General features: G+C 38.3%; 1 protein-coding gene across 1 annotated transcript; it reads left to right on the top strand.

Moving 5' to 3' along the window:
- Positions 1-1,843: 1,843 nt before the first annotated feature.
- LOC117302698 lies at positions 1,844-12,598 on the top strand. The gene is made up of 14 exons (XM_033786699.1): positions 1,844-2,218; positions 2,989-3,133; positions 3,627-3,798; positions 4,523-4,765; positions 5,605-5,722; positions 5,811-5,954; positions 6,384-6,588; positions 6,927-7,184; positions 8,102-8,335; positions 9,148-9,288; positions 9,769-9,935; positions 10,506-10,602; positions 11,482-11,631; positions 11,921-12,598. Exons 1-14 carry the CDS (start codon positions 1,853-1,855, stop codon positions 12,148-12,150), a joined length of 2,670 nt encoding a protein of 889 aa, XP_033642590.1. The 5' UTR covers positions 1,844-1,852; the 3' UTR covers positions 12,151-12,598.
- The last annotated feature ends 735 nt before the right edge of the window (positions 12,599-13,333 follow it).

The raw sequence follows: 13,333 nt of genomic DNA, 5'->3' as shown, positions 1-13,333 counted from the left end.
AATTCTGCCCAAAGATAAATCTAGGGGTTAACCTTTTGAATGTTAATTTCCCCCAAGAAAGTAATTGGCTGTACATTCATCGTTCTTGAAGAAAAGTTATATATTTGTAGACACAAGTATAGTCGCTGTAATCAGCAACAAAATTCACAAATGACATTGTATCTGACTAATGATAAAGTGATCTGTAAAATAATATAAGAACTTTATATCCCGTACTGGGAAAACTAAAACTGCCTTGATTCAAACAGTGCAGACAAAAACACTAAAATGCTATAGAACAAACTATAAAATCAGTATCAGTGATAACAACCAATGTGTATGACACAATCTTATCGACCCTATAAAACATTATGCTTAATTTTGTTTCTACAGGCCAGCTGGTGACATTGATGGCATAACCACGTTCTACTATCTGGTCTCAGATAGCCAAGGAAGGGCTAGCCTTCCAGCCAAGGTCACCATCAACATTAGGAGTAACCCCAGCCTTCCGCTGTTGGAGGTTCGCAATATCACCTCAGTGGAGGGTACCTACGTGCCTCTCGGGGTCCAGGCTTCCCTAGGTGCATCAGACAGCAATGGTGGAGCTAGTCTGAAGGTTTCATTGTGCAACTGCAATCAGGCGTTGGAGTGTAACGAGGATTCGGGTAAGATGCAATTATTATCATATCAACAAATATTACTGAAATATCCGAAACGAAACAATGATAAGCTGCTACATCGAACACCCCAATACCTTCATTTAGAACTGTGCACAGCTTCAAAAAATACTTGAAAAACCTACTTATAACTAGTATGTTTAAAACGACTACACGCTTACCATGATTATCCATTCCAGTTTATCTAGTTTTGTAATTTTTTAAGTAATTATGTTCCTGTTAATTTTCCTTTTTGTTATCAACTCTCAATATGTATTTAAGGCTGCATAGCAAACAAATTGTGTAAAACAGTTTAATTACAAACAAACATTGTTTTGTGTTATTTGTTGCTGTATGCATTATACCTTTCACTGTACTTTTATTTCATCAATCAACATTGTTATTGTTATAAACTAAAACCAATTAATTTATATTATAAAGGGTCCAGGCTCTGTACAAGCCTAGGCTTTTTCCTGGTGCCCTCCTCTTATCACCCTTTGTTCTTTGTCTTGTATGTTTTATGATTATTTATTGTGATATTTGGAAATAAAAAAACTACAAATCAAAACTTTCTTGCCAGTAGTATTTGAAATTTCCTAATCCTCACTTCCATCCTAACCACCATTTTAGACTCATAGCTAGGATGCACTCTCATTTATCTTCGTTTGGCACCATATAATGCTTCACTAAATAATATCATTATCATGTATGTCTAGCAAGATGCGCGTGCCTATTGACCCTGCCGACTGGATGGGTACTAGCCGATGGAATACAGCGACGGTATGAAAACGATGAGCTGAACGACTTGGACGCCTCTCATCTCAACCTCACCTTGAAGTAGGTGCCGAATGTCATCTCATTTTGTTTAAACTTATGTTTCAGTTAAACTAAGACAAATTGGATAGAGCGGGATTTGAACCTGTAACCAGGCAGGGCGCTCTATCTAGCCCTATGTTTGTGGTAGTCTCCCTCTATTTTTTCCATATCCTTTTTAGGGGTGCCAGTCAGAATTCATTCTCTGACTGCCACTCTCACACCCAAGTTTGTGAAACAACCATCAAGTAATGGTTGAACAAAGACATTTACACATTTTGTTTCCCCCAATTTAAAAAAAATAAAAATTAACCAACACATGCATCATGTGTGATGAACGGTAGTTTTCTAGTATGCCACTTACCACTTTCATAACCACTAGTAGTGTCCATGAATGTTTGAGAATGAAGTTGTATACATCGATGTGTTTTTGCAGAACCCAAATGCACAGTCATGGATTGCTTTGTCTTGATGTACACGCTGTCCACTGGAACCTCCACCTGCAACCTCAGCCCGTCTCGTACGTCCAGCGTAGACTCCGCATCAACATCACCGCTACGTCCTCCCAAACCACCGTGCCGGGTCGAGAGGCCCATGAACCGCAGCTGCAGTTGGAGACCAGTGAGGGACAGGTCATTCAGTTCGGCGGTTTGCGGATACGGGATAGTGACTCCACCGAAGGAATGTACCGTGTTAAGGTTTCAGTGGACCATGGAGGCATGCTGAGTGTAAAACAAGATGAGAATTCAAACGTCATTTTCTATCCAAAGGTGTCAAAAACAATTTTTTTTAAGAAGGCTGTTTAGTGTTGTGATATTCTCTTTTTTGCGGTATCTCTTTGTTTTCTAGGAATCCGTTTTGTTCGAACCCCCGCCATTTTTCTTTTTAATATAAATATAATTTTTTTATTATTTTAAATCAAATTGATGAAATATGAAGATAGAACCATTATAGAACGCCCACCGCATGTTTGCAGATGAGGACTTTTTAAACGCAAGCTTTCGCGCTTTGTGCTCCACAGTTCATTTCTATTTGTTCAACGCATATCACATCCAAGACTTTTACAAAAGCTTGGAAATGCATTATGATGAAGGCCACGTTGCTAGTCTTTGTTAAGCAAAGACATAATGTCTCAAGGATATGGGTCACTATAGGCCAACACTAAACGAATTTATTTCCTCTCTTAGAAGATGTTTATGGTTAAGATTTTCAAACTATAGCATCTTCTTGAAAAACTTACTCGAGTGGGGAGAAAAAAAACATTGGAATACACATGAACACCAAAGCTGCCAACTCGCACTGGTTCTGCAGAAAGTTCCCTAAACAAATTAAGGCAACCTTTTTATATTATGTTCTGATGAACAGATTTTAAAATCTCATGGATTATGAAAATGTAGAATGTAAATCTACATATTTCCCCTAATGTTGTAAAATATCCCTGATTGTATAAGATGCAAATGTCGGAATCTCTGACGTGTACAGATGAGAAACATTACAGCATTTTGATCAAGTTGGCGAGAATTGTAATTTTTCTTGATAGGAATCCGGTAGTCCGGAGTGGGAACCTATAGATAATCTGAGAGAATATGAACAGCTGGATCGCTTTGAAAACTTCTATGAACACTATGAAGCTCCTGATGACGAGCAGTCAAGAAACAACGGGAAGAAAAACCTGATGTTTGTTGGTGAGTTTTCCCTCTTGATTCTAGATCATCTGATTAACCTCGCCGATTTCCTAACCCCCCCCCCCCCCATCACAGATAGTAGTTACAGGCACAAGACACCTCTGGTAATGGTTAAACACCATTATTCTCACTTGATGTATCCCAACATATGCATAAAATAACAAATCTGTGAACATTTTGACTCGAGAGTAATGAAAAGCTTCAGGCCAGAAGTATTTTATTATTTGAGTGAGAAATTAACTCTACGTTACTTCAGAGGGAGTTGTTTCTCACATTTTTTTTAATATAATATCAATAGCTCTCCATTGCTCGTTACCATTCAAGTACGTTTTATGCTAAACATTATTTTGATTAAGTACTCTCCCGATTTTGACGACATTATAATAAAAAACAAATTCTTAAGGATCGAATCTACACAGGAAAGTCGATGACATGGTTTAACATCAAACCGAAATACACTTTTAAGATTTATCACTGTTTGATTTTGTTATAGGATCACTGGATGGTATTAACCGAGTCCTATCCAGTATGGTGTTTGTGCCTTGGTGTCCACAATGGCCGACCCCTCCAAACTGGAACATACCAGAATCATCTTGGATGGACCCGTCAAGCCTGGATCAAATGTTGAGTGATGAGCCGTTGAAACCTGCCATCTGGCCTCAATGGTTAGTTACACAACTTTATGCTTATCTTCTTAAGAAATGTATTATTCATCTGTCAAGCTATTTGCGTCATCGCTGAGCCATCAAGTGCACCGGACTCAAACTCTGGTGTTTCTGATCAGCAGAGTATGGTTCGAGTCCCGGTCTTGACACTTGTGTTGTTAGGCAAGGACGCTTTACAGTTTTATTGCTTCATCCCTCAGATGGGACGCAAAGCCCCTATTATGTTGTGTTATTCATGTAAAAGAACCCAGTGCACTCTTCGTAAAGAGACGGGGTTTACCCTGGGCCCAATATCATAGAGCTGCTCGGCACAAAAAAAATTGCTTAGCATGAAATTTCTTCCTTAATAAAAACAGCATTACCAACCAAATTTCCATTTGTTGCATATTGATGTTACTGGTATTCAACTTTCAACTGTTGTTTGCTTATAAATCCTCAAAATCACGTGAAAATTTGGCTGGTATCCTTTTTTTTATCAAAGAAGAAAATTCATGCTAAGCAAATTGTTGTGCTTAGCAGCACTATGAAGTTGGGCCCTGGTGTTTCTGGTAGTTTCTGGCATGGTTGGCAATTCATGTGCAACTACCTGACACTGCCACCAGAGCTATAGAGTCCAGTGTGCTTGACAGGCCTACATCGAAAAATGTAAGACTTCGTGTTTATCTCCACCATGCAAAGCCTCATACCCACAGAACTAACTTTTTAAAATGTTTTTCAAATCCAGGTATCCTCGCTTCTGGTATCCATTCCCGCGAAAGACTTGGACCTGGTGGCCTCGAGTCATGCCTCCATGGTGGATGAATCAGAGCTGCTCTGATTGGACGAGCCGTATTCACGTTGAGACCCAAGAAATAACACCAGAGACATGTGATGCAGAGAACGAGGATGATCAACCGGACGTCTCTCATTGGTTTGCTGATGTTCGTGTCAATACGCGCCACTCGGAGCCCAAGAGTCTGATCACAGAGTAAGGAAGTTTTCCTTGGCTGTCTAGACGGTCGGGTTGGCGTAGGTCTCTATACCCTCGCCCTCAACCTCTAGATCCAGCTGGGGCACTATGTGGATTGTTTGTTTTAGTCCCTACCTAATTTCGTTGATTTTCTCAAAGAAAAACTCTATGGGGTTTTCCTCTTACATCCCAAACTGAAATTTTCCTTCTTATGGGGTTCTAAGAAAGTATATAGATTGAGTTCGACTATTTAAGAATCCAATTGGCTTTACAACCGGAGTTTAAAAATTGAAGAAAAACAACGAAAATAAGTATGTTTTAGGGAGAACTAATTATTATTAAACCTGGTTTGACATTGCAGATATAAACCAATTGCTTTTTACACCAGGCCAGGCATATCAATGTTGACAGCGGCTAAACATGTTAGAGTGGTCTTGTTGGTGATAGGCAAAATCTCCAAATTCTTTGCAATGTAAAAAAGGGATTAATTTTCAGACAGCTTCCTATTTTTCGTGGCTGAGCGGTCTTGGCGATGGACTTTAAATCTGTAATTTACAGAATTTGGGTTTAGGTCCTGACCTGGTGAGTCGTATCACTTGTATAAGCAATGCTCTTTATCACAATTGCTTCTCTTCACCCAGTTGTACAAATGGGTACCAGTGAGAGCTGGGACAGTAACCTACGATAGACTGGCATCCTATCTAGGCCACGGAATAGAAATATTCTTAGTTGTTTAATGCCAGGGAAATCGGATATCTGGTCTGTGCCTGATGAGCCTTATTGGCACGTGGACAAACAAATGTTCTTTACTTACCCATTTTCCCTAACATTCCGCGGTTTGTGTTGTTTCTTTGCAGTAACTTGTTCACCTACTTCCCTGACAATGCTCGCTCCTTCCTCGTCAAAAACCTCTACATCCGATCCAAGGAAGAATTCTTCCAACTCAGAATAGATCTTGAGGTGGTGGAGAAAGAGGTGAGACAATTTTACTTCTTGAGTTGCACAATTTGGAACTACGAAGTTACGTCAGGAATTTTGACGATTGAATTTCTCTCTCCCCCAGCTTGCAACTATAAGGAATACAGGCACGAACAGGCCATCGTTCTCGTGCAGTAACGTCGCAGAATGTACAGAGAAACTGCAGAAGATTGAAGTCACACTGCGCGATGGTGTAAGTGTACAAGACGTCTGTAAGATAACTATAGAGGTAAGATCGGAGGTGTTTTTGGTAGTGTTTTTAGTCAAACCATTTAAATTAAATTAGTTATAAAACTCCTTAACTATGCAAGAGACGTCTAAGGCGCACAGAAAAGGCAATTACTAAACACTAACTACTCTAGCAAAATATTGTTAAGTTTATGTAAAACTTTGTGATAGGCCTACTATCTAAGAACGATGTAATGCTAAGATTGACATTATGTCTACTTCATTGTTTCCACCCTTTGTTACGACTGCCCTGGACTGATAAACCTTGGTAGATTGGAAGCTGTTTTTCTTGAATCTGATGAAGTTGTCGTTGCTACAAAACTTTATGCAGATATTGTTACTAATATTCCATAATTAAAGTGCTGTCATTTATTTTCCTTTCTGTAATTACCTGACTATAACCCACAACTTGTTTTGAACTTTGTGGCAGATCCGCATGTATAAAGACAACTCGGAGAGACTATCTGATTATATGATGCTGTGGGGTTATAAGTCAGTGTCGGAGTGTATTAACTACATGCATCATGATCAGGCTATGAGTATCGCAGCGCCTGAGCTACCAGTTATTGCCAGGCAGGGGGAAGCAAACATTCCGCTGGGTATAACGTATTCATCGTTACGTATGACACCATCTGGTAAGAATGAGACTGCAATGTCTGGTGCCCGTCTCGTTGTAGTTTAAATTAGACAATTTATACACAAACAGAAAATAATTATGTGTGTTTTAAGGTCAAAGTAAAATAACTGACAATCGAACTTCCACACCAATCCGATTGAATTCCCATTAATCCCATTCAAATTTTCAATGGGATCCCATATAATCCCATTGACTTTTTTTCACTGGGAATGTCTTCCTGGGAATTTGCAGTTCTAAAAATGATTCCTTTCACGTGAACTAAAGTGTACTACATTTTAATATAGTAATTACCCATGGAATTACATGAAGACAAAATCATGCACATTTCCTGTTTAGGTATTCTTCACGCCAAAATCTATGCCGAGCATGGTCTGGTAAGCGTCACAACCCAGGACGGCCTACGTGTCTACATGGATCACATTGGACAACATGAGAGGATACCAACCTATTTATGCATTGCTGGTCCGGCTGACATGGTGATTGCGGCGCTGCTCAGTGCTACATTCACTCCGTTTAAGAATTTCAAAGGACGGACTTCGGTGAAGGTAGACTACAGGATACCATCGACGGCTATGAGAGAAACATTTAGATTGGGTTAGTGTTCTTCTTTGGTAAGGTTGCACAAAAAAAAATTCACATAATATTCCGACATGACTTTGTTGAGATTGTCATGGTGGGAAATTGGCTTGAATTTTTTTCTTTAAAATGCTTTTAGGAAATCAGGAAAGGAGTAAAACAATTGTTGCTAATCGCGCGCGTCCAGCTAAAGTGATGTTTGAAAACATTATAACATTTAACGGGGGTACAAATGCTTTACATGTACTTTAAAGAGGGGGCTTCCAGGTAATTTGCAATTTTGTGATCCACTCATTTTCAATAAAGTCTTAATGAAAACGGGGGGACCACTTTCTAAATACACCCCTTGGTTCTCATCTCATAGTTCTGGAGATTAATTCAATGATGTTTACGAGTTTGTTTTCTTCTTTAAAAAAAAAAATGACCAGACCCATAAAATAGTAATCAGTGCACAAAAGACACCCCAACTTAAAGGAACACGTTGCCTTGGATCGGTCGAGTTGGTCTTTGAAAGCGTCCTATAACCGTTTGTTATAAAATTGATATGGTTAGAAAGATGTTGTAAAAGTAGAATAAAATGATCTACACAAATATGCCTCGAAATTGCGTGGTTTTCGTATTACCTCGTCGACAAACACGGTCGGCCATTTATGGGAGTCAAAACTTTGACTCCCATAAATGGCCGACCGTGTTAGTTCGCGACGTAAAAGGAAAACCGAGCAATTTTGAGTGATACTTGTGTGGATCATTATATTCTACTTTTAAAACATCTTTCTAACCATATGCATTTCATAACAAACTGTTTCAAACGCTTTTCATAGACCAACTCGTCCGATCCAAGGCAACGTGTTCCTTTAACAGAGAGCAGAACATTTTTTCTGTAATTTTGCGATTTGGTTTTCAAGCTTTACCTGAATTTTCTTTTTCGTACCAAGACGTACCACCCCCAATGAAGCGGTTGACAGTGGATGTTCAAGTAGTGAACGGTGAGCGCCCTCTGTTGCCGCTTCTCCTGATGCCAACCAAGGTGTGCATCTCTGAGATGCAACTTCTTCCTCTGGATATGATGAGAATTGAGGGAAGATACAGAGAGGATGAGTTTGTCACAATGTCACTGGTGGCATCCAAAGGACAACTGCTGTTAGAAGAGCAGAGAATACCCGAGATATGTAAGCACGACTTTTGTCTATATAACTATAAAGAATACTTGAGATCTTTAAAGACAGTGGACACCTTTGGTATTATTGTCAAAGACCAGTATTCTCACTTGGTGTGGCCAACTTGCCTAAAATAACAAATCCCTTAAATATTGGACTCAATTTGGTCATCGAAGTTGCATGAATATAATGAAAGAAAAACACCGTTGTTGCGCAAATTTGTGTGCTTTCAGATGCATAAATTAGTATAAAATACTTAAGCTGAAATCTTTAATAATTCTCCAAAAAAAGTTACTTTTAGAGGGAGCAGTTTCTCACAATGTTTTATACTGTCAACGGCTCTTGATTGCTCTTCACCAAGTACGTGCTTAAGCTAACAATTATTTTGAGTAATTACCATAGTGTTCAATGCCCTAAGTGGTTGCTTCTGTCTGTGTATAAACTAGAACACCTGGGATATGTTAATAGGACCGTGTCCAAAGTAGAATACCTGAGATATGTAGGTACGACTGTGTTAACTTAAATGACTGAGATCTATAGAAGTATTGTGTCTATTTACTCAGTCAGTTTCCCTTGTGGTTTACAGCTTAATATTTAAACGAGAATACATACGATCTAAAGTAGGACTGTGTCTAAACTAGAATACCTAATATGATATCAACAGTTCCAAATATTTTGTAGCAATGATTTGTCTTCATAAAATGTTGACTGTTTTGAATCTATGCTGCCCTGAAATTCGCCCTTGTCACTTTTGTGGCCTTGCTGCTTACTTTGTGACCTTGTGGCCCTGTAGTAGACATTAATTGAGCTTATTTTACTCATAGATGAATGTCCAGCTAAAAGCCCCCACCTTGACGATGAGGATTCACTGTGTACTGAGGAGTGTAGTTACCATACAGCTTGCCCTGGAACTAAGATGTGCTGTTACCAAGGATGTAGTAGGGTCTGTATGGAACCTCAAATGGGTCAGTATTGCCAAGAAATAAAAAACAAAACAATTTAGGGTACAATGGACACTAGAAAATGTTTATAGTTACAAGAAATGAACAAGAGATCGTATCTATTGCTTTACTGTTCAAGTAATTGGATGATGGTTTTGTGCCTTATGCAAATATGCAATTGATAGATCAACTGTGCCAGTCTGCAGTGTGATATTATTATTGTTGAGTGCATCTACACAGTATAGTACAGTCGACTCTTCTACTTTGTTACCATTTATATCACACACTGTGGTTTTCGAATGCTAAATAAACTATTTTCAGCCTGTATGATATCAGGTGGTGAATGCATATTATGCATAGTACACAGTCAACCCTCCTACTGTATGACCAGTTATTATCGCTCACATAGTTAGAATAAGGGTGCTCGTTGTTCGGTGCTCTTAAGTCGGCCATGCACATTTGATTTTCCTTTTGACTTTTTTTTTTATTTTTACGTTTCTTCAGTGGCTACAGTCAATGCGTTACCGAACTCTACCAATGTATTCATGCATGGGAAGATCAGCACATTAAACAGAGTACTGGAGGCGGAGAATTTGTTTTACTTACCTAAGCCATGCCAGACTCATGACACTGGGCCGATAATGACAGAGCATGATACCGTCAGAATTGAGGTGAGAATCGGTTCACATTAATGGAGACTTTCTGGCACTATTTGGCAGCACTAACATACCCGCTAGTTTTTCTCTTTGTTCTCTGAGCACGGCACACAATTTCAAGTGCAGTGTTTATTTGCTGATTTATTTCTACTGGTTGTGAAGGCAATGATAAGAAAGCGAACTTAATCTCCATACTAACCAAGAACCCCATGAAAAGAAGACATAAGGAGGTTCATTTTAGGTGTGTTATAGCATAGGAAAACCCAAAGATGGTTTAATTAGAGTGACTTATACATGCAATAATAATACTCATAACTGGATTTATATAGTGCTAAGACCAATACAGTATACAAGCATTAGGGCCTACAGCATAAATGCATGAACAATTAAGTGAGTCAAATGTACATGAATCGTCTGTTCATGCCACCAGTAGGCTCTATAAACCGGTATCTGGCATTATTCACACACCTTGAAAGTGTGACGTCAGACCTTTAGGCTACCTATTATTTGTGCAAAATGCTTTCAATTGTCCAAAAACTTCTTGGAAGTTAAATTATTTTGTGAAGTTGTTATTGTTATTTGTAGATTATATCTTCACGTAACCCAGAGGGGAATTCACTTCTGCAAGATTTATCTGTGGATATCGTCTGCAAAGCACATATTGAGAAAGCATTCACAAGAGGTATGTAGTGGTTAGATTAGCATCATGATTCCGTTGCATAGAGCTGCTTAAGCAGAAAATTAGAGTGCTTAAATTTATTTTGCTAAGCAAAAATAAGCAAGGTACCAGACACGGATTGTACACGTCACATTTTATTGGTAATCCTTATTTTGGTAAAGCATAATTTTGTTGTGCTAAATATTCGGCTAAAGTAGCTCTTTAAAATTGAGCCCAAAATGGCACTTGATTAATGCTTTACATTACATTGATTAAAAGAGAGTAAGGCATAAGTAACAATTTTATGTAATTTTTCAGATGATAAATTTTTAAATGATATACTGAAATGATTTTATTGATTCAAATACAGTAAGCATTATATACCACAAAGGAGCAGTATACTGAGACAACTTCCACCCTATTTTATGTAGATCTGAACCAAGGCAAGATTAAAAAAAAAAGTCAACCAAAAATGACTGTCAGACAGAAAGTAAGCTTTAAAATTATATTCGTGTAAAAAACAAAACTTCTCATTGTCTGAAATCCAATATCCCCTGCACCATACCATCATGCAATGCCTCTGTGCACACAGACACAGATAAGAGTGCAACGTTGGTCCAAAGCAGTGTTCCACCGTACGCATCCGATGCAGTTGAATGAATGGTTTCAAATGGTCAACTTGCTTGAAAATGTAGGAGAGTTTTACTCACTTATAACATAATCTTTGGTTGAACAAAGACAAATTTACTAGAGTGGGACTAGAACCTGCGAACTCTTTATTAATGTGCCAGCGCTCTGCCAACTTAGCTATCAAATCTAGCCCTACTATGGGCGGTCTCTCTATTTTGTCAATATATTTGTTTGGAGAGACGGTTATCAAAAATATACCACATCTTTCAGCAGATGAGAGTTCAGAAGAATGCACCGAGGAATGGGGTGACTGGTTGGACTGTGAGCTTGAAGGGGAAAGAATGTGCGGGCGTGGCTCTCAGATTAGAAGGAGGCGGTGTGGATTACAAACTCTGACGCAATCGAGGCCATGTTTGGTCTGTGGTGAGTACTACAGAATAGTAATTACTACAGAATGTAACTAGAAATTCAGTATTGTCACGTTACAAAAACAAAATGTGAGTGAATGATGTCATCAAATTTTACATTTCAATCTGAATTTATAAGGCCTAGCCTATGTGTTTTCTTTTTAAGTTTTTCATTTCAACTGCTGGTTTGAACCCGCAACTTTAATATGTTCTGATTTTTTGTATTCGTTGAATCTTTTCAATGTAAAATATCATGCCTGGTTATAATGATTTCCCTCCACTTTTTGTGTGTGTGTGTGACATAGGATGCAACCCTATTGAAACAGTCATCCCTTACCCCGTTGCCCACGTGCCAGGCTGTGCATTGGATAACCCTGTTATGCGTTGTCCTCCAGGCTGCGATGTAGAAGCGTCTCATATGGAAGATCATTCCTTCAGCTGTGTCGAGCCTTTGGACGGCATGGTACAAAAGATCAAGTCTATTGAGGTCCATGATATCTGTATTTGTGAAAGTTGCCTTAGGCACAGACAGTAGTAACAAACACCCCATTGGGACAGCACTTGTTAAACAACTGCAGGTGTTAAAGCTTGAATGTTCAACTATTCTTATAACATAATTAAATCTCTCAACAATATAAAATTATTTTTCTTGTAAACGGTGACATCCAATCAAGGTAGAATTAATTTGTAGAGTGTTAATTTGTTTTTTAAAATATGCTGCTATATTTCCTGATATAATTATGAGTAATGCCTTTTTTTGTAAAACGTGTGCTGTTATGTTGATCAGCAAGTGAAATAGCTTTATGTTGACAAACATATCTTCAAAAGCAGGAATTAGTAGAAGCTACAACAAGAACCTGTAGCTTGGACAAACGGTAAGTGGTGGAATGTTTGTTTAACAGCAGGTTATTTTTATTAAGTTAAAGACACTGGACATTATTGGTAATTGTGAAAGATAAGTTTTATGATAATAATTATTTTGAGTAATGACCAATAGTGTCCACTGCCTTTAATGTGACGAAATGTGTATGAAAATAACAAATTGTAGAAGTTTATATTAAATTTTAAGTATAACAAATATTATGAAAAATTCTGAGGATAGTGGTTTAGCAAAGTTGGGTGGGTAAGGGGTAAAATGACAAAGAATTGCAGGATCTTTTTTTAACAGTAACAAAAATAGGGGGAGTCAAAATTCATGCCTGACTCGGTGTGTGATAAGCAATTCATGTGGAGCTTGTTGATTGACACTTGGCTGCTAATAATAAAATACCCTGGATTAAATTCAATATAGATGGCGTGGGTTCGTATACCACCGCTGCCACCACGCCACTAAAGGAGTAGTAGTTGGATGTCTAAACATACACGATCAAAATAGAACTCGTTTTCATGAGAAACTACGGCTTTTAATACTGCCAACCGGTCAGGAATAATCGGTGACTAATACAGAGATGTCATAACATGAAGTGAACCAAGAGCGACCTCAAGAGGGCGCTAGACTGAACTGGCGTAAACATAATGATGAAATCGTTTGTACAAGATTCTTCTAATTGCTATGTACAGATGTACACGAGAACGCGTATAATTGTAAGCATACTGTTTAAAACATGGCTTTTTATATAGGTCTATGTTGTGTGCAAGTTTTTGTTTCAGCAAGATTTGCTGATAACCGAAATGGTTGTCATCATAGCCTAAATGATAATAAAACAACTGATTATGAA

The sequence above is a fragment of the Asterias rubens genome, chromosome 2 (assembly GCF_902459465.1).
Source record: "Asterias rubens chromosome 2, eAstRub1.3, whole genome shotgun sequence".
Taxonomy (NCBI): Eukaryota; Metazoa; Echinodermata; class Asteroidea; order Forcipulatida; family Asteriidae; genus Asterias; species Asterias rubens.
Note: the sequence above shows the minus strand (reverse complement) of the source record. Positions and strands in the feature narration are given on the sequence as shown.

Coding starts and splice junctions, on each gene's coding strand:
- LOC117302698 (XM_033786699.1), top strand. CDS start 1,853: ATGAAGTTGTATACATCGATGTGTTTTTGCAGAACCCAAATGCACAGT. Junction 4,766..5,604: donor CCCAAGAGTCTGATCACAGA/GTAAGGAAGTTT, acceptor GTTTCTTTGCAG/TAACTTGTTCACCTACTTCC. Junction 7,185..8,101: donor GAGAGAAACATTTAGATTGG/GTTAGTGTTCTT, acceptor TTTCGTACCAAG/ACGTACCACCCCCAATGAAG.